We start from the raw sequence: 22,611 nt of genomic DNA, 5'->3' as shown, positions 1-22,611 counted from the left end.
CCACCCGCAAACAGACGAAATTTGCACTCATTCTTTATCATTTTATTTTAGTACATAAGAGAGAGCCACGTTCATTCTTTTTCTTTCTTATAGCGTCTTTTATTCAATTAAACAAAAATAAATCAATATCATTTTTAACTTCTTAATATTTCAAGATATAATATTACTTCTATTGATTTGAGGGATAAAAAAAAAAAATCTATAATGATAAAACATACAGTCACTTAGAGTAAGTTAAAAAATAATTAACTACGAGTCTACCTCCAAGATTAATCCTTAACTCTTATCTAAAGTTCTCAACAGCAGTCAGCTGAATGATAATAGAGCAGCAATCTCTAAAACTATATAAGATATTGTATTCAAAGTTCAAGTTACCAGTAGTGATTATATAGCTAGCATAATAGAGAGATTTAGGTAGATAAACAAAAGCAAAGCTAAGTTGATACAGGAAGCAACATGTATATGAGAAAGTTATGAAAAAAAGACATGGAGTAATGGACCACGCACAGAGAAAAGGAAAAATAATAAAAGGAGAATGATTAAGAACAAGATATTGAAAAATATGTATGTTGGTTGGTAAGATTTGGGACACTGTCGAGAAAGACAAACAATATAATATTTTTTAGGCCAATATTCTTCTTCCTCATTTTCTTTGTCTCATTTGATGGTCGATTGCATTAGATTTTTTTTATCCTCTAGAAGAAAGAGGACATATCTAATCATGTTTTTCCCCTCATCTTGTCCCTTTTGAAAAGTGGGCTGTATCCTTTTCTTTTAAGCAAATCCATTAAAACCATCATCGCCTTTAATAAAATTATCGCTTTCATCTTTAAATTTCATAAAATGATAAGTTTTTAGTCCCTCAGAAAATTAATAGATGAGAGACTGCTGTTATCTTATTAAAAATGAGGGATTCAAATATGATGTGAGGATTACAATGTACTTTTTCTTTCAGAATTAAGAATAATTTCAATAAGAGAGATGAATGAATTTGATCAAAATCAAGTAAAACTTGATTATTTGCTGTTTTCTTTGTCATACAAATTATTGAAACTTCTTACATATTCTGACGTCTACAAATGGGATAACCAGACTAAATAATTCAACACCCACCGGCTAAGAAAATAGAAGGAAAGAATATGTAAGAGTAAAAACGTTCACCTTCTGTTCAGCATGTAACTGGAATTTGTTATTTTGTATTTTACGAGTTATGATTAGTGATGCTCTCATTTTATTCAAGTTTTATTTTATTTTCAATGGAATCGATCAAACACTAGAATTCCCAACTGTTATAGTTTAACCAACAGAAATCTTTTGACCAATTACATGTAACTTAATTAATGTTAGATTCGTCTTCAGAGCTATAAGATTTTATATTTTAAGTTCTACTCCCAGTAAATTAATAAATAATAAAAAAGACATAAAATTATATTTGTACTCTGCATATGATGAACCAGTCAACACTGTGTGGACTAGTACTACATGTTGCACAATCCAAGGCCTAAGTACCCTACAATGAGATCCAGCCCAGTTAGAAATTAGACCTTTACGTTTGAACTTTGAAGCCTATGTATGCATCCGAGGTTCTGAACTCCATAGTTAGAAATTGGACCTTTATGTCAATTAAAATCTGAAGTTTATTCATAACATGTTATTGAGTATAGTAGATGAAATATATCAGAAGCAAAAGTTGAGCGCCTTTAGAAAAATAAGAATCTTAATCTAGATATGCTACAATTAACCCGCATGATTGGTTCTAACTCTTCAATTGTTTACAGGCCAATCTTTTTAGGGTACGGATCATCATTAAATTGCAGAATATGCTGCCAAGTAACTTTCATTTTCTGCATGGACTCGACCATGGACCGAAAGAAACACTTCTGCCAAAATGAATTGTTGCTGGAGCCAGAAAGGACAAGTTTCCTCAGAATATTTCTTCTTCTTTGCTCATGTTTCTTGGGAAAGACAGGCTCTGATAACAGCCCCAGTCACAAGACAACAGCTAAGACTAAATGGCTAGAATTTATCTCCCTTCTAGCTCAAAAAGTCTTCCTTTTATGCAGAAATTCCATGGCTATAATGGGGGACATAATAGAGATGTGATTAAATCTTCTATCCAGCAATGGCGGTGGTATTCTCATGCTCTTTTTCACCATTTTGAGAGGCTTGATACGACTTTGCTTCTGCAATAAAATTAATTACTTATCGTCCTTGCTGGGCAATGTGAACTAAAATTTTCCAACTGGATTATAGCTCCCTTGCTTGCCTATGAATGCAAATGATATACATAATGCTTATGTTAGTAAAGGAGAGGGGTTTGCAGGAAAGTTAGCCTGGCCAGACCGGTCTTCTGCGGAATTCACATCTATCATGGGAAATCTAGACAAGCGAGTAGAGTTACACAGGAACACTACACATGAAAAAGACACATATACTTCATCATTCATCATTGGCTTTATTGGCTTCTAAATTGTCTTACGAAAATAAAGCCTTCATCAGAACCATTGTCAGAAATCATTGGAAGGTAAATGCATTGATACTGTAACACGGCTACTACCCCTAATTATATTTAAACTAGTCCTTTATGTCATCATTTCTTTTGTCCAATATTCAGCAAATTACATTTGCTAAAATAATGTTGCACCTAATATTAAATGTGCAACAAAAATTAAAGTTACGTGATTAACTTGAAACTTTTTGGATGTAATAAAATTAAGAGTAAAAAGTCAGCTATTATTGTTGAACCAATTTCTTTTTTCCCTTTTACATGGGTAGATGGATTTCTTGGGGTTCTTCAACTTCTACAACGGTATGATCATGAAACAATGTCTTTTTTTTTTCTTTTTCTTTTTCTTGTCTCTTTGAATCTAACGGCTAGTATCAACTAACAATTCAAGGCTTCGAACAGAGTACCTTGATGAACCATCAACTCCACTGTTCATGTTTCAAGAATCAACCTTAGACCCTAACCTGATTGTTGTCTCATTCAGAGGCAGTGGTCCATTTGATGCACACGGGTGGTCCAAAAGTTTTGACATTTCATGGTACGAGCTTGAAGGGATAGGTATCCACCGTGGCTTTATGAAAGCCCTTGGTATAACAAAAATGGTTGGACTGAAGAAATTGAGCGAGACATAGACAAAAGATATGCTTACCATTGTATCAGGCAAGTGTTGAGAGAGGCTTTCCACGAGAAGGACCAGGCAAAGTTTATATTGACAGGGCATGGATCAGGTGGAGCATTAGCATTATTGGTTGTGTTTGTTCTAGTTTTTCCTGATGAAACTGGAAGGAGTTTGTTTGAATGTGTGCATCAGTGATTAATTTGTTTTTATCTCATGTTCAATTTAATTCCTTTTACCAAGTCTTTAGGAGTTTGTTAAGCAGTTATTGCCTTAGTGGCATTAGTTGGCACAGTTGCTGATTTTCAGCTAGTTAGTTGCTTTTTCAGTTTTAAATCAGTGTATTTAATTATGAAATTATGCCATCAATAATAATCAATCTTTTTCTTTCAATTTTTTATTCTCGTTTCTGTAAAACAAACTAACAAACCGGTATCAGAGCACTTTTTTTCTTAAGGGATATGTGAGTGAGCCAAGAGAAACCTCCTACACAACCTTACCTTTCTTGATTCTATCCAACAAATGGATTCTGAAACACCTTTTACAGCACTAGCTCCACCGATGTGTAAGGGTAAAAATTATCATCTATGGGTAGCCAGAATGGAAGCTCACCTAGAGGCGAATGATCTATGGGAAGCTGTGGAAGAGGACTACGAAGTTCCTCCATTATCTACAAATCCAACAATGGTGCAGATCAAGAACCACAAGGAGAAGAAATCAAGAAATTGAAGGCAAAAGCTACCTTGTTTGTTGTTGTCTCATAAGAGATTTTTATAAGAATCATGAACCAAAAGTCAACATTTAGTGTGTGGAATTTCCTCAAAGCTAAACATGAAGGAGATGAAAAAGTTAAAGGAATGCAAGTGTTGAATCTGATTCGTGAGTTCGAGATGCAGCAAATGAAGGAGTCAGAGACAATTAAAGAGTATACAGATAAGCTTCTTAGCATTGCTAACAAAATAAGGTTGCTTGGTTCTGAAATTTCTGATTCTAGAATTGCTAAAAAATTACTTGTGACTCTTCCTGAAAGATTTGATGCTACTATATCCTCCATGGAGAGTAGCAAAGATCTGTCACAAATTACCTTGGAAGAACTAAATAGTGCTTTTACAGGCTCAAGAATAAATGAGACTGATGAGAAGTGAAAGTTCTGTGGAAGGAGCATTGCAGGCTAAACTACAAATCAATCAAGGAGAGAAAGACAAGAAGAAGAGTAATAAGAGGAACTTCAGTTCTCGTGATATAGCTAGTAGCAACAAAGGAGAAAAGAAGAGAGAATTTTCTGCTTGCAGACACTGCGGCAAAAAGGGTCATCCTCCTTTCAAATGTTGGAAAAGACCTGATGTGAAGTGTGAGAAGTGCAAAAAACTTGGGCACCATGAAAAAGTATGCAAAAGCAATTTCCAACAAAAGGATGATGCTCAAACAACAAGCGAACAAGAGGAAGAACAATAATTATTTGTAGCATCTTGTTTTAAAAGCAGCAGCTTAAGCTCAAGTGAGTGTTGGCTCGTAGATAGCGGTTGTATCAATCACATGATTGGTAATGCAGAGTTTTTTAGAGAGTTGGATAGATCACTAGTATCCAAAGTCAGAATTGGTAACGGTGACTACATTGCTACCAAAGGAAGGGGAACTATCGCTATAGAGAGTTGCACAGGTACTAAATTAATTTTTGATGTTATATATGTACCTGACATTGATGAGAATTTATTAAGTGTTGGGCAGCTAGTTGAGAAGGGATTCAAAGTCCTTTTTTGAAAGGAAGCACTGTACGATCAAGGATTCTCATGACAATGATGTCATAAGAATTAAAATGAAGGGCAAGAGTTTCTCGCTTGATCCGATGGAAGAGGAGCAAGCAGTTTATGCTGTTGCTATGACCAACACAGAGACTTAGTATAAAAGGCTAGGTCATTTCCATCATGCAGCAATTTTGAATATGCAAAAGAAGGGGTTGGTTCGCGGTTTGCCTCATATTGAGCCTGATCCACCATGTTGTAAAGCGTGTCAATTTGGTAAACAAAGACTTCCTTTCCAACATGGAGACTAGAGAGCCACTGATAAGCTGTAATTAATTCATACAGATGTAGCTGGACCTCACAAAACTCCTTCACTCAATGGGAGTAAATATTACATTATCTTTATTGATGATTATATAAGAATGTGTTGGATCTATTTTCTTAGGTTCAAATCAAAGGTTGCAGGTGTGTTCTTCAAATTCAAGAATTGGATTGAGAATCAAAGTGGCTGTAAAATTCAAGTGTTGCGATCAGATAATGGAAAAGAGTACACCTCTAATGAATTCGATAAATTTTGTGAAGAGGCTGGAATAGAGCATCAACTTACAACGCCATACACTCCATAATAAAATGGGGTCAGCGAGCGAAAGAACAGAACAATAATGGAGATGGCTAGATGTATACTTCATGAGAAGGATCTTCCGAAGGAATATTGGGCTGAGGCAGCAAATACAGTAGTATTTCTGCTAAACCGACTTCCCACAAAAGCAGTCGATGAAAAGACCCCTTTCGAGACATAGTATGGGTATAAACCACTGATAACAAATTTGAAAGTATTTGGTTATTTGTGCTTTACTCATGTTCCCAGATGAAGCGAGACAAGTTGGAAAAAAGAGCTGAGCCTGGCGTATTCATTGGATATAGCTTGACATTTAAAGCTTATAGAATTTTTCAACCTGACACAAGATTTTATTAAGTAGGGATGTAACTTTCATGGAGAATGATAAGTGGGACTTCAACAATGAAAAAAATCAGCAGTTTGATGATCAAAATCAAGATGAGTTGAGTGATGATTCTCTAATACGTGGCGCCAGATCATTTGCTGACATATACCAGAGATGTAACGTTGCTGTTCTTGAACCTTTAGGATACTGGAAAGCCGAGAAGGAACCAAATTGGAGAGCTGCAATGAAGGAGGAGCTGTGCATGATTGAGAAAAATCAAACCTGGGTGCTAGTTGAAAGGCCTCCACATCAGAAAGTAATTGGAGTGAAATGGGTGTTCAGAAGAAAGAAAAACGTAGATGGCTCAATCAATAAATATAAAGCAAGGTTAGTTGTGAAAGGGTACACTCAAGTTTTTGAAGTAGACTTCTTTGATACGTTTGCTCCTATTGCAAGGTTGGATAGCATTAGAATGCTACTAGCTATTGCAGCACAAAAGCAATGGAAAATCCATCAACTAGATGTAAAATCAGCATTCTTAAATGGATTTTTTGAAGACAAAATTTATGTTGAGCAACTTGAAGGATTTGCTGTGAGAGGCCATGAAGAGAAGGTGTATTTATTGAATAAGGCAGTGAGGCTTAAAACAGGCCCCAAGGGCCTGGTATAGCAGAATTGATGAATATCTACTGAACTTAGGCTTTGTGAAGAGTCTTAATGAGTCCACTTTATATATAAAAGGTAACACTACTGATTTCATTGTGATCTCATTATATGTTGATGATCTTTTGGTCACTGGCAGCAATATTGAGCTTATTCAATAGTTAAAAAAAGACATGATGCAAGTCTTTGAGATGACTGAACTTGGAGAAATGTCTTACTTTCTCGGAATGGAAATTAAGCAAAGACAAGGTGAAGTTTTCATCTGTCAACAGAAGTATGCGAAGGAAATCTTAAGGAAGTTCAACATAGAGAACTGCAAAAGCGTAACTACTCCTATGTGTCCAAAAGAGAAGCTTTGCAGGGACGATGGAAGCGAAAAAGTGGATGAGTCACACTATTAGAAGTTTGATGGGCTACTTAATGTATCTTACAGCAACAAGACCAGATATATTGTTTGTTGTAAGTGTTCTTCCTAGATTCTTGAATTGTGCTAATGAGTCTCATCTTACTGCCGCAAAAAGAGTTCTTCGGTATTGTCAAGGGAACCTTAAGTTTTGGGGTTAAATTCAATTCTTCAACAAATTTCCAGTTGCACGGTTATTCCGATAGTGATTGGGGTGGATCGTTCGACGACAAGAAAAGCACATCTGGTTTTTGTCTCAATTTTGGATCAGGAATATTCTACTGGAGTTCGAAGAAACAAGAGATTGTAGCACAATCTATAGCTGAAGCAGAATTTATAGCTGTTACATCAGCAGTTAATCAAGCTCTTTGGCTGCGGAAAATTCTAAATGATATAAACTTGGTACAAAAGACAAGTACTGAGATTATGGTGGACAATCAAGCAGCAATAGCCATCTCTAATAATCCAGTTTTTCATGGAAAAACCAAGCATTTCAGCATTAAACTTTTCTTCGTTAGAGATGTTCAAAAGGATGGTGCAGTACAACTCAAGCATTGCAAGACTGAAGATCAGCTAGCAGACATATTTACAAAGCCTCTTGCAAAGAATAGATTTGAAGATCTAAGATAAAAACTTGGAGTTCGCACCTACTGATGCAAGGAGGAGTGTTTGAATGTGTGCATCAGTGATTAATTTGTTTTTATCTCATATTCAATTTAATTTCTTTTACCAAGTCTTTAGGAGTTTGTTAAGCAGTTAATGTCTTAGTGGCATTAGTTGGCACAGTTGCTGATCTTCAGCTAGTTAGTTGCTTTTTCAATTTTAAATCAGTGTATTTAATTATGAAATTATGTCATTAATAACAATCAATCTTCTTCTCTCAATTTTTTATTCTCGTCTCTTCTGTAAAACAAACCAAGAGAGTTTACACATTTGGGCAGCCAAGAGTTGGGGATAAGCAATTTGGTGAATTTATGACCAAGAAATTTGAAAAAGTACAATGTAAAATATTTGAGGTATGTTCATTGCAACGATATGGTGCCTAAGTTGCCTTATGATGATAATAATCTCTTCTTCGAGCATTCTGCCCCATGCCTTCATTATGATTGTAGCTACCAAGGAAATGTAAGTCTTTTTCTGTTCTTTCATAATTAATTTATCGTAGTTTTCTTTTCAAATTAATAATAAATTATGAATTGTATAAAAAAATTTAATTATTAATTTACATTCGTCGTGAAAGTGATAATACATTTAATAAAAAAAATTTAAAGTAGAATCTCTACTCTCAAATACAATATAAAGTTAACTACGAATTCTTATAGTTTAGCTACTTTTAATTAATTCACCTAAGATTACAAAATAGAAGTGTATTACAAGAATTGTATTTCATTTGTTTGGTTTTCAAAATCATTTATTAGTTACATTCTTAGCCAAGAATGACTTACCTATGGTACATCTGAATTCAGATTATGCAGGCAGATTCAAATCACAACTACTTCTCCCTACGCCCAAGTACTTAATTGCCATATGGGAACTGATTAGAAGATTTTTCATTCCCTACATGAAGGGTCCAAAGTATAAAGAAGGCTGGCTTATGAGGTTGTTTAGGTTATCTGGTTTACTGATTCCAGGATTATCAGTTCACAGTCTTCAGGAATACAATAATTTTAATAAGTCAGGATCCTTCCCTTTATCTCTTCAGAAAAAGAGAAATTGTGTTTTCATTTTACGAATTATTGATAAATATGAGTAAAAATAACAGTTATATTGGGACCAACTTGCTTTAAATTAAAATGCATATTTGAATAATTGCACGTGGGGTATTCAATTTGTTTGAAAAGTAAACCAAAAGTCTGGTATTAAAAATTCAAAAAAGCCAACTCCTTGTATAATTTGAAGAATTTAGTGCATGTAGAAATATGCAAGTTGGATGATGGGTCAATCTGAAAGTCGCCATAACTATTCTATTACTTGTTGTTATATGTATTATTAGAGAAACATAATTGAAAAGGAAAGGAAGGTCCACTAATTAAAAGCATTTTGTAAGTTGAAAATGAATGAGAAATGTTTACCTCTTAGCTCAGGAGTTATCCTTCTTTATATTAGAACCAGCAATTGCCATTGTTAGCCTTCAGTTTCTTTAAAGTACTTTGGAATTAAAATGATATTTTTTATTACAAATCACACGCTTCTTCCTTCTTAGAAAACAAATAGTTTATTTCCCTATAAAAAAATCAAATCATATTAAGTGTTCAGACAAATAAAAGACTAATAACAAAATAAAAAATATTATAAATAGTAAATAATTAATCAGTAATATTATAATAAAATAAATAATTAACGATTTTGTTTGTTTTTATTCTTTATTCAATTAAATAGCTTAGTAAAAGAAAATTTGTTTAATTTACACAAAACGATAAATAATTGAATTTCAAATGGATAATGAGAGTAAAGTCACTCTACTGTTTACAATATTCTATTACATATTTAAATATTTTGTAAAGGATTTAGTTTATCATCTTATGAAAATTGTAATTCAAAACGATCCAGCATATATTGTCTATTTTCAAATTATTATTTATTTAAAAAATTATGGCATATATAGCCTGAAATAAAAAGTGAATAATACAATTAATATGGACAAAAATACAAATTAATACTTTTAAAATTTAGCTTAATCGTATCATAATAGGTCTGGGGATTATGAAATTACGAGCTTACGCTTCAATTAAAATTTATGCATCTGTTTCTCAAAAAAGAAAAAAGAAAATCTATGCATCTGAAAGAATAAAATGGAAATATGCAAGACAAATTAGAAACAACTAAAATGGAACATGGAAGATAATTAGAAACAACTTAGAGTAAAAAGTGATTTCCATACAGGAAAAAAAGAAGACAAAATTACAACAACTTGTAAAGAGAGACAAAATACTAGTTGCTGAGACCCAATCAAAGATGGGAAAACCTTAATATTGGCTTATTTGGTTTGGAATCAAAGCAGCCATTTGTAAAAGTGAGGTAAGAGGGCCAAAGGAAATCAAGAATGAGCTTCCTCAACAAATAGAGGATACTGTCTTGTTTCGTCAGGAGGGGATTGCTTAATGCTTACGTTGATAATAATGTTGCAGAAGCACGTCGACTTAAATTATTCTAAATTACCAAATACAAAAAAAGCGCGTACTGCTACATCTGTCTCTAGTTAATTAATTAGCATGAGCCTCTAATCCCACTTCTTTAACCACAATATACAATAAAATAATAAAACAAAATCATGTTTCAGAAGAAGGAATCCCGCACTAGACGACTAAAAATAACTTCATGCTCCTCATAACATTATTATAATTCACGACTGTAGGCTTAAAATTATTATTTGAGGATAATGATGATTGGATGATGCTTAGATATAAAATATACATCCTGAAGATGACAACAATGTTCTCCACTAAAGACCCTAACTAATGAACAAAGCTCCATTAATCAGTCCTTCATTATTTTCTCTGGGTTCGCCTGATTATTTCTCAGGCGGAGTGGATCTTAGATATTGATACCTTGAAACAAAAACACCCATCCCAGTTAATTAGTTAATAAAGCAATTAGAATAATACCCAATCAAGCAGGTGTACAACTCTTACTTCTGATTTTTGAATTGTCTGCGCCAACCTACCAAAAGCCACCAACCAAAAACAAAATCACGTCAGGTAGCTATTTTGTTGTCTTCCCTTCAATTTCTTAGCCACTTCTTTTCCTGGGCATCAAACCCTACACTCACTCACTCTTCCTACAAATTATAAATACAGCAGAACGTCTTGTCTTGCTACGCTTGCAAGAGACGTTAGGAATATAGAAACCTAGTAGTACCCTTCATCTTTTTCTCATTGCTTGAAATCAAACCATGGCCTGCAGCTATGATGGTGATAACTTCTGTTACAATAAGTTGTTGCTTGATCCCAAGGAAGCAAGCTTTTTTGATCTCATATACCTTCTATTTTCTTCTGATATAAAGAGTAGAAGATTTGTTGAGTGCCCAGAAGAGCAAGAGCTAATAGATTTTAGCAACCGATGGCTCATTTTCATCTCCGTTCTTGCACAGAAAATCTTCGTGTATATAAGGGATCCTTTGGCTGAAATAGGGCATGCAATAGAAACGTGGTTAAATCTTGTCTCGAACAACGGCGGGGTTTTCTTGCTATTCTTCAAGTTCTTGAAAGGTAATAACTTGAGCTATATTGATTACCCATGTATGCGTTAAATCAAGAACTGGTCTATGGCAGCCATACATGAAACATGCAATGAAGTAAGTGCTAAAAATATGTATGATTATGGGGGTCTAAATGCAGGAAACGAGGTGAGGACGGATAGATCATCACCAAGTTTCAGATCGCTAATTGGGAATCTTGATCAAAGAGTAGAAATGGACAAGAGTATACAACCTGGCAACAGAAAGTACAACTCAGCATTGGCTTTGATGGCTGCTAAATTGTCGTATGAGAATCAAGCCTTTGTCAGATCCATAGTCACAGATCACTGGAATGTAAGTACAATCGAGAAATGCATATACTCATACAAATTATATTAGAAATGCATATAAATGTAAGACATTCATTTCAGTGATGGAAACTGTTTGTCCCTTTCTTTTTTGGGTGCAGATGGAATTCTTGGGGTTTTACAACTTCTGGAATGGTAAGAAACCATTTGTACAATACAACACTAACACTTATGGTTGATCCAGGTCATCTTCTACAAATTAAATTCTGCAGGCTAATGGCTTGTGCTGAGGTTGTCTAAAACATGATTAGTCATCTTCATCAACTAAATCAGATTATTTTAAGATAGTAAAACTTGAATTTTTTAAATTTTTCTTCTGAATTATTTTAATGAACCAAATCCTTTTATATAACAGTTATTTGAATTTAAAGGGCATGAATTAAGTAATACAATAAACCCAACATGAGAAGATGCAACTTTTATTTCATAAATATATTAGGATGGAATGGGTTGACAAGTGAATTAAACAATTGGTGGGCGGTGGAGTGCGTTAAGTTAATTACCAAAATAGGTTAAATTCCTAACCTTAGGAGAACTGTATATATATTGTTTTCTTTTCTTCTTTCCTGGAAGATGGTCCTAACTCCTAGTTAAATTTAATGGTCCAAATGTGAAAAAATTCAACGATTGTTGGTATAATTATTTTTACGCATCTAAGTATCTTTAACTTTTTACTCTTATTTCTTAATAATCCTATATGCCTAAATTCCTCTTTCTTTTTAAATTTTAAGCCAAAAAAACTTTAAAATCATAGATATGGTAATGCTAATGCTATGCGAAATAGAAGAATTGCTCAATTTGAAATAATATGAACGTTAGCTTCAGTTGGCAATGCTTCAATTCAAAGTCAGACATAACAACATGACAGTTGTATTTTAGAAGTGAAAAGTAAAGTCGTGCATGTTTAGATGCTAAAGAGGTCTTATTTACTTGCCTTATTACACACTCCAGTTGCTAAGTGATTTTTAAATGATTACTTGGACACTTAAAAAGTGGATTATTAAAAGATGGAAAAAAAAAAATACTTTATAGAAAGTCTATTTGCTTGATTATAAAGCCAAAACCCATAGATGATTTGAAACGACAAGTTATTAAAGTGATAGTAGTAGGGCAAATTTGTTTGCTTGCTGAAGTTGCTCTAGATTTATAATTATGCCTCAAGAAATTGGACCTCCATCTTTTGTCCATTTCAAATTTCCTTCTCAGATTAGAATTCTATCTTACACATTATGTATATAAATGTACTTTGCTTTTCTTCTGAAACATTATTTCATTCATATATCTCTCTATCATGTTTAGATTAGTAATCCGTCTTTTTAATACTTTCCTTGAAGTAATTTAAATCAATAATTTAAATCTTGATTTATATCATTATTTGATGATTTCTTTCCTAGAAGTTTGAATGTATGGAGTTGTGCTAGGATACAAAAATTTCAACCAATGGGCAACCTAATAAAAAGCCAAGTAATTAGCTTCTGACTTTGTAATTTTAAAAACTTACTATGTAATTTATAAAGCATATAGAAAACGTAATTAAAAAAAAAAAGTGACAAGATGGTTTGCTTGAGATTCATTAGTTATCTTCTTTTTTCTTTGCAAAATTCTTCATGTTTTTATTCCCTTATAAGTCTCGAATAGATCTTTAAACTAATTTATCACCATTAGCATATCTTTGTAATTTTGCCAATTGATGACCAAGATTAACTAATTTGAACATATATGCTTCACAGAGCACCAGAAACTGCCCTCAACACAAGCTTTTATGCTCCACGACAAAAAAACTGACCCTAACCTTATAGTGGTAGCATTTAGAGGCACCGATCCGTTTGATGCAAATGCATGGTTGATTGATGTTGATCTCTCCTGGTATGAGCTTCAGGGCATTGGCAAAATCCACCGCGGCTTTATGCAAGCACTGGGGCTACAGAAAGATGGCTGGCCTAATGAAATTGCACCATCTAGTGATGATCATTTATATGCATACTATGAACTCAGAAGAGTGCTTAAGGATATACTAAACAAGAATGGCAACGCTAAGTTTATAGTGACAGGCCATAGCTTAGGTGGGGCATTGGCTATATTGTTTGTGGGTGTTTTAGCTATGCATAAGGAGGCTTGGTTACTTGATAGAATGGAAGGTGTTTATACTTTTGGGCAGCCAAGAGTTGGGGACAGGCAATTTGGAAGGTTTATGGAAGACAAGTTGAAAGAATATGATGTGAGGTATTTGAGGTATGTTTACTGCAATGATTTGGTGCCTAGATTGCCTTATGATGATTCAGCTCTATTGTATAAGCACTTTGGCCCTTGCCTCTACTACAATAGCTTCTATCATGGGAAGGTCAGTTTTTGCTCTTACTCACACACATCTTTGTCTACTTTATCAACTTCTTCAAAAGCTATTGTTATTTGTTGGGTTAGGAGCTTCATAGTGAAACAGCCATCTCTATTTTTGTGAACTCCTGTAAAATTTAGCCAAAAGAATTATTTCTCCAACGTTTGTTCTCATTTGATTATTTTCTTAAGCCAATTTGTTTTATCAGCAAATGACCAATGATTGAAATGCAGGTTTTGCGGGAAGAGCCAAACAAGAATTACTTCAATTTGTTATGGGTTATACCCAAGAACTTAAATGCTTGTTGGGAGCTGATTAGGAGCTTTATCATCCCTTTCGTGGGAGGTCGGGAGTACAGAGAAGGCTGGTTTATGAAAGTGTTTAGATTAGTAGGATTGTTAATTCCAGGATTATCAGCTCATTCTCCTCAAGATTATAACAATGCTACCAGATTGGGATCCCTGCCTCAACAAGACCTTCACCAAGATTAGCGACTGACAAGACCCTCAGTGGTTCATTGATCCTAAAGCTTCAGTTTCGACTCACAAAAGATTTCTTGGAAAAAAAATTTAACATTAATATAACATGTAATTCAACATTAATATACTCTTAAAAAGTTACTATTGCTTTGTATTTAATGATTTTAATAATGATATATTCTTAATATTGGAATACTTTCAAGCTTTTCAATTATTTTCAATTTGATATCTTAGCCTAGTTTTAAGTTGAGACTACTTAAAGAATAGGCACAATGTTCCAAACCTCACAAAAGTAAATAAATAAATACAGAATAAAAAGCTTCCTAATTATCTTTCAGCGGCAAGTGGCCTCTGTTTCTAGCTCAACTGCTTAGTTTTAGCAACTCCAGTATATATAAAAGACGCACAACCGAAAAAGAAAGAGAAATTCGGCACTCTTTAATTGACTAAACAGAATGCATGGTGTGATTAATCCCATTCTGGTATTTATTTCAAAATTGACAGCAAGCCAAATAACGGCATTTCAAACTTCAAGGAAAAATGTCATATATATGAGAGAAGAATACAAGTTGTTCATTTACATACGTACACTCATTCATACAAATCTTTTGGAGCCAAGAATCTTGCTTCTTATCTGAAATCCTTATGGAAATGCTGCCCCTGCAAAACCGCATTGACACCAAAATAGTCGTCTGCTGCTGTACATTACGCATCCTCTGCTGCAGGTGTAATTCCACTTCAACCTGGCCAGGGATCTAGCAATCCTTTACATTGGCATTACCATAACCAGAAGACAGGTCTTATAACTTTTTGCTACTTACACTTTGATGTCAAATGTAATTTTATTTGAAATCAAGGCTTAATAGTAAAATAAATTATGTACTTCCAATTTATTTTAAATTTAAAATATGACATTAATTTCAATTGTACCTTTTAGCGAAATGATAAGTGATATGACTACAATTTAGGAGATAATAATAGAAAAAAGAAGTTGAGTTAGTATCAAAATTGTTGAATCAAACTATAATTAAAAACATATCACTTAAATAAATATACAATGATCTAACAACAGAAATTCTTCTCTAATTTTAAACTCATCTTTATTAGGGTTCAAAGGAAGATTTAACGATCTAACATCTTGTTTAATTGTACTCTTATTTTTCTCTAACCTCTTAATTAAATCTTACTATTATTTTTCTCTCTGTCATTTGGTGCAGCAGTCAAAAGTATATTGGCTAAAAATGATAAGATAATTTTCTTTGAAAAGTCTAGGAATGAATTACTAACTATAGTGTTGATCCAATTTCCTTACTCTATCACCGAAATTATAGCCATGTCAGCAAAATTTAGCTAAAAATTTAGTTGGAAGTTAAAATTGAAATTAATATCAAAATAATATTACTGATGTTGAAAAATAAAAACTGTGTGCTAGATTTAAAAGTGTAAGATTCATGAATTATTTAGCAATTAAGCCTTTTCTTGTTATAATTCTTTTGACCTCAAAACCATAGAAACAAAAACAATCACCACATTTCCATGGAATGTCTAAATTACCTTCGTGTATCTACAAATTAACGTTTACGAATTACCTAAAAGTGTTCAAGGATTGCTATAAAATGAGAAAGCAAATGAAAAAGCGGACCAGCATATTTGATGTGAATGATTGCGGGAACAGAGTGCAGTTATAGGTCAATTAGAAAACTTATTTAACAACCATTTTTAATCTAAGTTAGCTAAGCTCGTTAGACTCAATCTCTCAGGGAACTGGATGCTGGAGAAAGTCATGTAAAACATCTTTTTAGCAAACCACTTTTGCAAAACTAGAGAAAAGATGGTAAACATGCTAGAACAAAGACGGTCATCCAAGAAGTTACCAGGTATGTTAAGCTGGCACAGCAATAAATGCAAGATGGGAAACTAGAAAGCATGGCACGTGAAGCAACCACTCAAGGAACCCATCTGACGAGTTCTGCGGAATGATATAGCCTTGTGTGAAGTCCTGGACACTTGGTTTGCCTGGTTGGTTAAAACTGAGCTCCTCATTTCTTGGGCTCTCTTCTGAGCTGATCTCAGCTTGTTCATAATTTTATCCATTGATGATGATCTCTTCCTTTCAAGTTTCATCTGAAAAACATGTTAAGTTTGTAAAGCCAATAAAATCCTCAAACCTCTGTTTTTACAAAATTCAGGGCCAAAAACATGGACGCCTACAGGCAGCGATACATCAAAATCTAGACATTCAGTTGTAAGCATGCTTTGTTTTTTACTAGAAATACATATTTGACAATCATACAACTCGTCATTTTCCTTTTTCATTCATGTTTAATAAAGAAAACTGGATGTCTTTTTATTCCTTGGGTACCTCAGAAGAGAAAGAAAAGATTGAAAAAGATTATCTCAGAAAAGATGTCCCTATTATATCAGCATTCAACAACACAAATAGAGACATAAAATTGCTAATCTGTCTGAATCGAAATTAACAAATGAACCAATTATACCAAGCTCTGCATCATGGGCTATCAGCTATGACCCCATCCAACTCAGCAACCAACAATGACACAATTTACTTAAATTAGGCTTTCACTTGCTAAAATTCTAGCACTAGTGACAAGCACGTGATGCTAACAAATAAACAAAAAGAAGTGCTTAAATTATGGTTAGGAAAGCATATTAATTTCTACCTAGCCAAAGTTGATCAATATAATTGATAACATCTATTTTTACTTGAAAAGTATATGAGAAACATGCAGGAAGAAAAGAACCTCAAGTTTCCTTATCGCTGCTTCAGCCTTTGCCTTCTGCAGATTCTCCCACGCAGTTATTTTTGCTTCCTCTCTTTTGGCCCTGGAAAAAAGAATGATGTTAGTATGTATCCTTTTTACTGGAAAAATGTCCTTTGCATACTTCTCAAATATTATGGTGTATCATTCATTAGTTCATCAGCTTTTGATACCCTGGACTAGCAAAACTAATTCAGTTGCACCGCCTAAATTATTTTGGCAACTCCCAGGGACAGGAAACCAGGAGGCAGTTAAACTATCAGATAAAGAATAACAGAGAATAGAGTGATAATAATAACAATAGTAATAAACAAAGAGAAGAAAATGTTCTTGGCTTCTTATCTATCATTGTGGAATATCTATCATCTTTTAATTGCATGAGCAAATAGTAGCATTGTTCAATGACAGTATCTTCATCAAGTACAAATATCACCAAATATTATAACGTGCAGACTCTAGTTGACAATCTCTGCTGCACATTTCCCAAAAATTCCAGGATGCTCAACAATTTAAAATTTGCACTCGCCTGTATTGTTTTATTGTGGAAGAATGATGGACCATCCTTCTGTTTTATCCTAGCTAACTTAAACTACTTGGTAATTACCCAATGTTAATTATCCCAGGGACCTCCAGTTCAAACAAGGGGAACACCTTATGTTAAATGAATGGGACAGTTTTTGTTAGCGGAGGTTCAGCGGCACTGATAACTAAAGATTACTGGATTCACATAATATGACCAGCTGAACTATCAAAATAAGGGAATTATAAGAAATGCAACAGAACACTTACTTAGAAATGCACTTTGCAGCCTCTGAAACATCCCAAGGTGAAGATCTGGCATCAACAGATTTCTTTCTCCAGTCATCAACAATTTCTGAATTCTTGCCCTGGTTGCGGGACCTATGTTTCTTAGACCATCTGGTGACAGTTACCCTCTCATCCACCTGCACATCCCTTACCTGTGACTTAGAGGTATGAACACTCTGCACTTCCACGATAGGTAAGATGGAAGGAGTGGATGCAGAGAAGGAAGTCCTCATGCTTGGAGATGAATGGTTACTACCCTCAGGACTCATTTGCGTTGCCATGTCCCTTCTTGAAACAGAAGATAAATCAGTAGCTGCATCCTTAACACCATCAAGCTTCTCATCTGTATATCCGATCCAATAAGAATTAGCCAAGATCAGAATGACACTAATCAAACATACATGTCAATTCCCAACTAAAGAAACACTAGAATGCAATTGAACTTTCTTTTACCTTGGGAAGCCGAGGAGGACTGGGGCAGCACCTCAGAGCAACCATGCACACTAACAGAACGGGCCATACAAGGTTCAGTCCGTACAGGAAAGGCAACACCATTACCATTGGAGCGCATACCCAATCCATCAGCAGCAATAACACCGGCGGAAAATGGAGAAGAAGCAGACATAAAATTTCCCATATTGCCCCCATCAAACACAGGCATAGCAGGAGAATACAAGGAATAATAGGCAATCCCAGGAGGACCAAGAGGTCCACTCTTAGACTTGGGCCTCCGTTGAGGAACTTGATTAATCGATGTTCTCATTCCACCATCTCCAGAAACAGGACTAAATATCCATCTCTCAGCATCCTCCCATTTTGACGGCAAAGTCCTTCCGTTGGGCAACAATAGAGATGCATTAGCATTTGCTTGCTGTCGCCTATTATTACTAAGATTATGCAACGGCACTCGCTCTGAACTCCAACCTTTCTGCATTCCAACACTGGCGTGGCGATAATTTGGAGTCCCAGGGCTAGGAAATGTACCCGACTTTCTAGACGATGTTGTACTCTTTTTCATACCACTTAATCGCGGCGATGATGCTGCAATAACATTGTTCAAATCCAACGACGCAGGTCTTCGCCTATCTGCCTTCTTAGTAACCGCTTCAGATCTAGATCTCCGTTCCTGACACTCTACATAAACACTAACTTTTAGCTGACAAACTAAATATTGGACATTTCTTTTTTTCTTTTCGTTTACCTTTAAGAGCAAGAGAAAAAGAGTTTCTTGCTGAATCTATGAGATTGCTGCTATCCTCTTCTAATAGTTCTATGGCAGCTTTGCTGCTGTCTTCTTTTTGAACTGCATAATAATAAAAATGATAGAAAAGCAATAATAGTGAGCGAATTTGAAATTTTTAGGATTTGAGTTTTTGTTTTTAAATTTTTTTTTTTTGAAAAAAAAAAAACTCAGTAATAGCTGTACCTTTCACTTTTTCGACTTTTTTGAAGAGACGAGAGTGAGCGTGAGCGTGCTGTTGCTTTGTGTTGCTACTGTGTATAACGAGTTTGTTTGGATCTGGATCTCGATCTGGACCACTCAAAGTTTCGCGGAGTTCATTTCCTCCGCCAACACCAGAACCAACTTCATGTCCTGCCAAATGCTGCTTCAAAACAAATAATAATTAAATCAGTCATTGTCCCGACGAAAGTCTTGAAAATTTTTCACCAATGCATTGCAAAATGCGGAATCAGTTGAAGAAGAAACACCATGCAAGTTGCTTAAAACAATTCAATTTAAGCTGTTAAATATTGTTAAGCAATTACGAGCGAAATTTCAGAGGCAAGAGAGTCCCGATCATGAGCATCAGAAGCAAAAGAGCAACGATCGACGCTAGCAGAAGCGGAAGAGAAGAGACTGAAGTTAGACTCAAGAGTGAAAATCACAGAGTCAGGGCTTGCATCTCGAGCTCTATAACCCGATCGCGATGAGCTCCGTTCTTGGTACACTAGCTCCGCCATTTTCAAGCTTTCACTTGCTTACTACTGCTTCACATCTCTTATCTAACTACAAAAGAAACAGAGAGCGAGTGAGATTTGGCTTATCTGGCTATGAAGAATCTGTTTCTGTTGCTGCCGCTGCTGCTGTTTGTTTCCATGGCAAAGGCGCGTTATATGGCGGGTGATAACAAAAGAATTATCAATGTCATTATCAGTTTGTTTTTTTCTGTTCTGATTAAAAGCAGTTAAAAAATTAAAATGAACCAAACGAAAAGACAAATAATTTTCGGCTAAGGGTCCGTTTCTTTTTGTTGACATCCCAATTTCTTAAGGGTTTAAATGGAACAAACTTTATTTCCGAATATTTTAAAGCTCTTTTTCTTAAAGGAAGATTTTTTTATTATAAAAAATTATATATGAATCATATTGTTCATTTAACTTAAAATCAAAATTTTCAGGTAAATATATTTAATATCTTAAGATTTTAAAAACTTATCTTACATTACTATTAGGAAAACGATAGATGTTTATAAAGTGACTTTCATAATGTTTTACTTCAAGAAAAAAAAGGAGGAGACGGGCCCTAATAATTATTGTTTTGTTTTAAGGAATTTTTTAAGTTATGATGATAATGATAGGTTGACATGAAATGATTTTGTTTTTGTTAATGTTTAATCAAGTGCAGAGTAAATGGGGTTTTGCACCTTTTAATGTAATGGGGCCTAATTTTACATGATTACCTTGACCTTGAAAGTGAATTTTGACTTGATTGTCAAATTGACAGTAGGGCCCCTTATTACCGTACGCTAGATTTTCTGCGTTTCCTGATAGAAACGCGTGTGCAGGGTATTTGTGACTTTATGGTCACTTGGAAAGGACTTCCTTTCCTTTTCTTTATTAATATTAATGAAACAAGGAAAGAGAATACACGCAAGTGCACAGTATAGATCCATGCACTATGCAGGTGATATTTTATAGGGGATAAATGACGTCATTCATTGCGATGGACTTTTACAAATGGGTGAATATTTAACTCACTTTGCTTAAATAAAATTATTTTATTTTACATTAAATATTATTAATTTTTAGTCAGTTTAAGTTTTATTTTTTAAATTTTATAATAAAAAAATTAATAATTTGTTGAATTATTTATAATTTTACAATTATATAAATAATTAATATTTTATAATTCTTTTCATAAGTTATGCTAATTTTTCTAAGTAATACTAGTTGAAAAAAAATAAATAATATTATAAAAATTAATTAATTTTATGATATTTAAAAATTTATATAAAATTGATGAATTTATAAAAATTAAATTTTATCATAATCGGAAAATAAATTGCTAAATTATAAAAAATGATAATCATTTGTATACTTTTTCATTAATTATACCAATTTTTTATAAGTGCTACTAGTTGTAAAAAAAAAAATTAATTTTATAAAATTTAATAATTTATGAAAAATTGATAAATTTATAAGAAATGTTAAATTTTTTATAATTGTACAATTTATTGCTGAATTACAAAAAAATAAAATCCACATATTTCTTCTTAAATTAAACTATTTTTTTTATATATTTTAAGAGTGCATGAATTTTAAAACTATCCTACTTTAATTGGTAATACAAAATTACAGATTACCAATTTTAAAAAAAAAAGAATATATAAAAATTATCATTATTTTATTAGTGAATTAAAATAAAGTATAATTAATTTGTTTTAAAACAAACTAACCATAAAATTTATCTTTTTTATTCATAAAAGCGTGGACGTGCATTACATAGTACTACTTCTTATATTTGATATAAAGACGAAAATCTATTTAATGCAGGAAAATAATTTAAATTTGAAATCTAGTGTTTTATACATTCGGTATTTTAACTTTTTTATTTTTATTTTGGTGTCTAAACTATTTTTTTATTCAATTTAATATTTAAACTTGCTAAAAATATTCAATATGGTGTCTCTGGCCAGTTTATAGATTAATGTACTTATTTAACTTATTTTGAATAGTGAATTGACTTTAATAAATTTCTTTAAAATAATATCATTTTTATTTCATATTTTATTTTATTTTCTAATTTTATCCATTTTCAGCATTACTATTTTTTAAAAAATTTATTTATTTTCAAAAGATTAAACCAAAAAAAAAAAATCATTTGGTTTATCTCATTCAATAAAATAAAAGTTTAAAAAATTAAATGTCATTTACTTATTCTTTTAGTTTCATGCATTCACCTTAAGAAAATAAAAATAAAATATATTCCTTCACTTCAAAATAATAAGAGAAGAAAGAAGAAGATAGTAAGCGTTTTAAAAAAATAATTTTTGAAAATAAAAAAATGATGAGTTAAATTTTTTTAAATGAATAAAATTAAAAGAATTTAATATAATATTTCTTTAGTGCTAAAAGAAGATTTGATAGAAAATTAAAAAAAATTAAAAAAAAAAGAGAAAAGAATAAAAAAAATTGTAAGTAAGCATGAATAAATGTATTTAAGTCATTTTATGTGTAAAATGAACTAAATTATTACTTTAATCTATAAAACCTGTAAAAGACATCATAACGTATATAAATTAGCAAGCTCAAATATTTGATTGAATAAAAAAATAATTCAAACATTGAAATAGAAAAAATTAAAAAACTAAGACATTAAATTATAATTATCCTTTTTCTTAGTAAAAAATTCAAAATATTTTATCTCTAAAAACAAATATTCTTGCTACTTAAATTATAATTCAAGTGTCAAATAGGTAATGTTAGTGACGAAATTCATAAGTAGGTATTGAATGGAGTGGATTTTTCTTGATGAAACTGAATGTGTTGTTTATTATATAGAGACAAGTC

The 22,611-nt window shown here is 33.0% G+C and overlaps 2 protein-coding genes across 3 annotated transcripts; one reads left to right on the top strand and one right to left on the bottom strand.

Annotated features, from left to right (window-relative positions):
* The first annotated feature begins 10,766 nt into the window (after positions 1 to 10,766).
* Positions 10,767 to 14,245, top strand: LOC8278856 (uncharacterized). Its single transcript, NM_001323749.1, has 5 exons — positions 10,767 to 11,082; positions 11,212 to 11,405; positions 11,521 to 11,554; positions 13,150 to 13,760; positions 13,988 to 14,245. Exons 1-5 carry the CDS (start codon positions 10,767 to 10,769, stop codon positions 14,243 to 14,245), a joined length of 1,413 nt encoding a protein of 470 aa, NP_001310678.1.
* Positions 14,246 to 14,675: 430 nt separating this feature from the next.
* LOC8278857 lies at positions 14,676 to 19,945 on the bottom strand. 2 transcript variants are annotated; one of them, XM_015720807.3, is made up of 8 exons: positions 19,588 to 19,945; positions 19,247 to 19,424; positions 19,022 to 19,123; positions 18,274 to 18,954; positions 17,803 to 18,163; positions 16,996 to 17,077; positions 16,108 to 16,357; positions 14,676 to 14,988 (listed from the first exon to the last, which is right to left on the bottom strand). In XM_015720807.3, exons 1-7 carry the CDS (start codon positions 19,780 to 19,782, stop codon positions 16,151 to 16,153), a joined length of 1,806 nt encoding a protein of 601 aa, XP_015576293.1. In that variant the 5' UTR covers positions 19,783 to 19,945; the 3' UTR covers positions 14,676 to 14,988; positions 16,108 to 16,150. The 2 variants fall into 2 exon arrangements, with proteins under 2 accessions (XP_015576293.1, XP_002510204.1); XM_002510158.4 differs by having other exon boundaries at positions 14,676 to 14,976; positions 19,588 to 19,944.
* Positions 19,946 to 22,611: the final 2,666 nt, after the last annotated feature.

Source organism: Ricinus communis, chromosome 2 (assembly GCF_019578655.1).
Source record: "Ricinus communis isolate WT05 ecotype wild-type chromosome 2, ASM1957865v1, whole genome shotgun sequence".
Classification (NCBI taxonomy): Eukaryota; Viridiplantae; Streptophyta; class Magnoliopsida; order Malpighiales; family Euphorbiaceae; genus Ricinus; species Ricinus communis.
The sequence above is the reverse complement of the archived record's forward strand: the minus strand, read 5'-3'. Positions and strand labels throughout refer to the sequence as shown.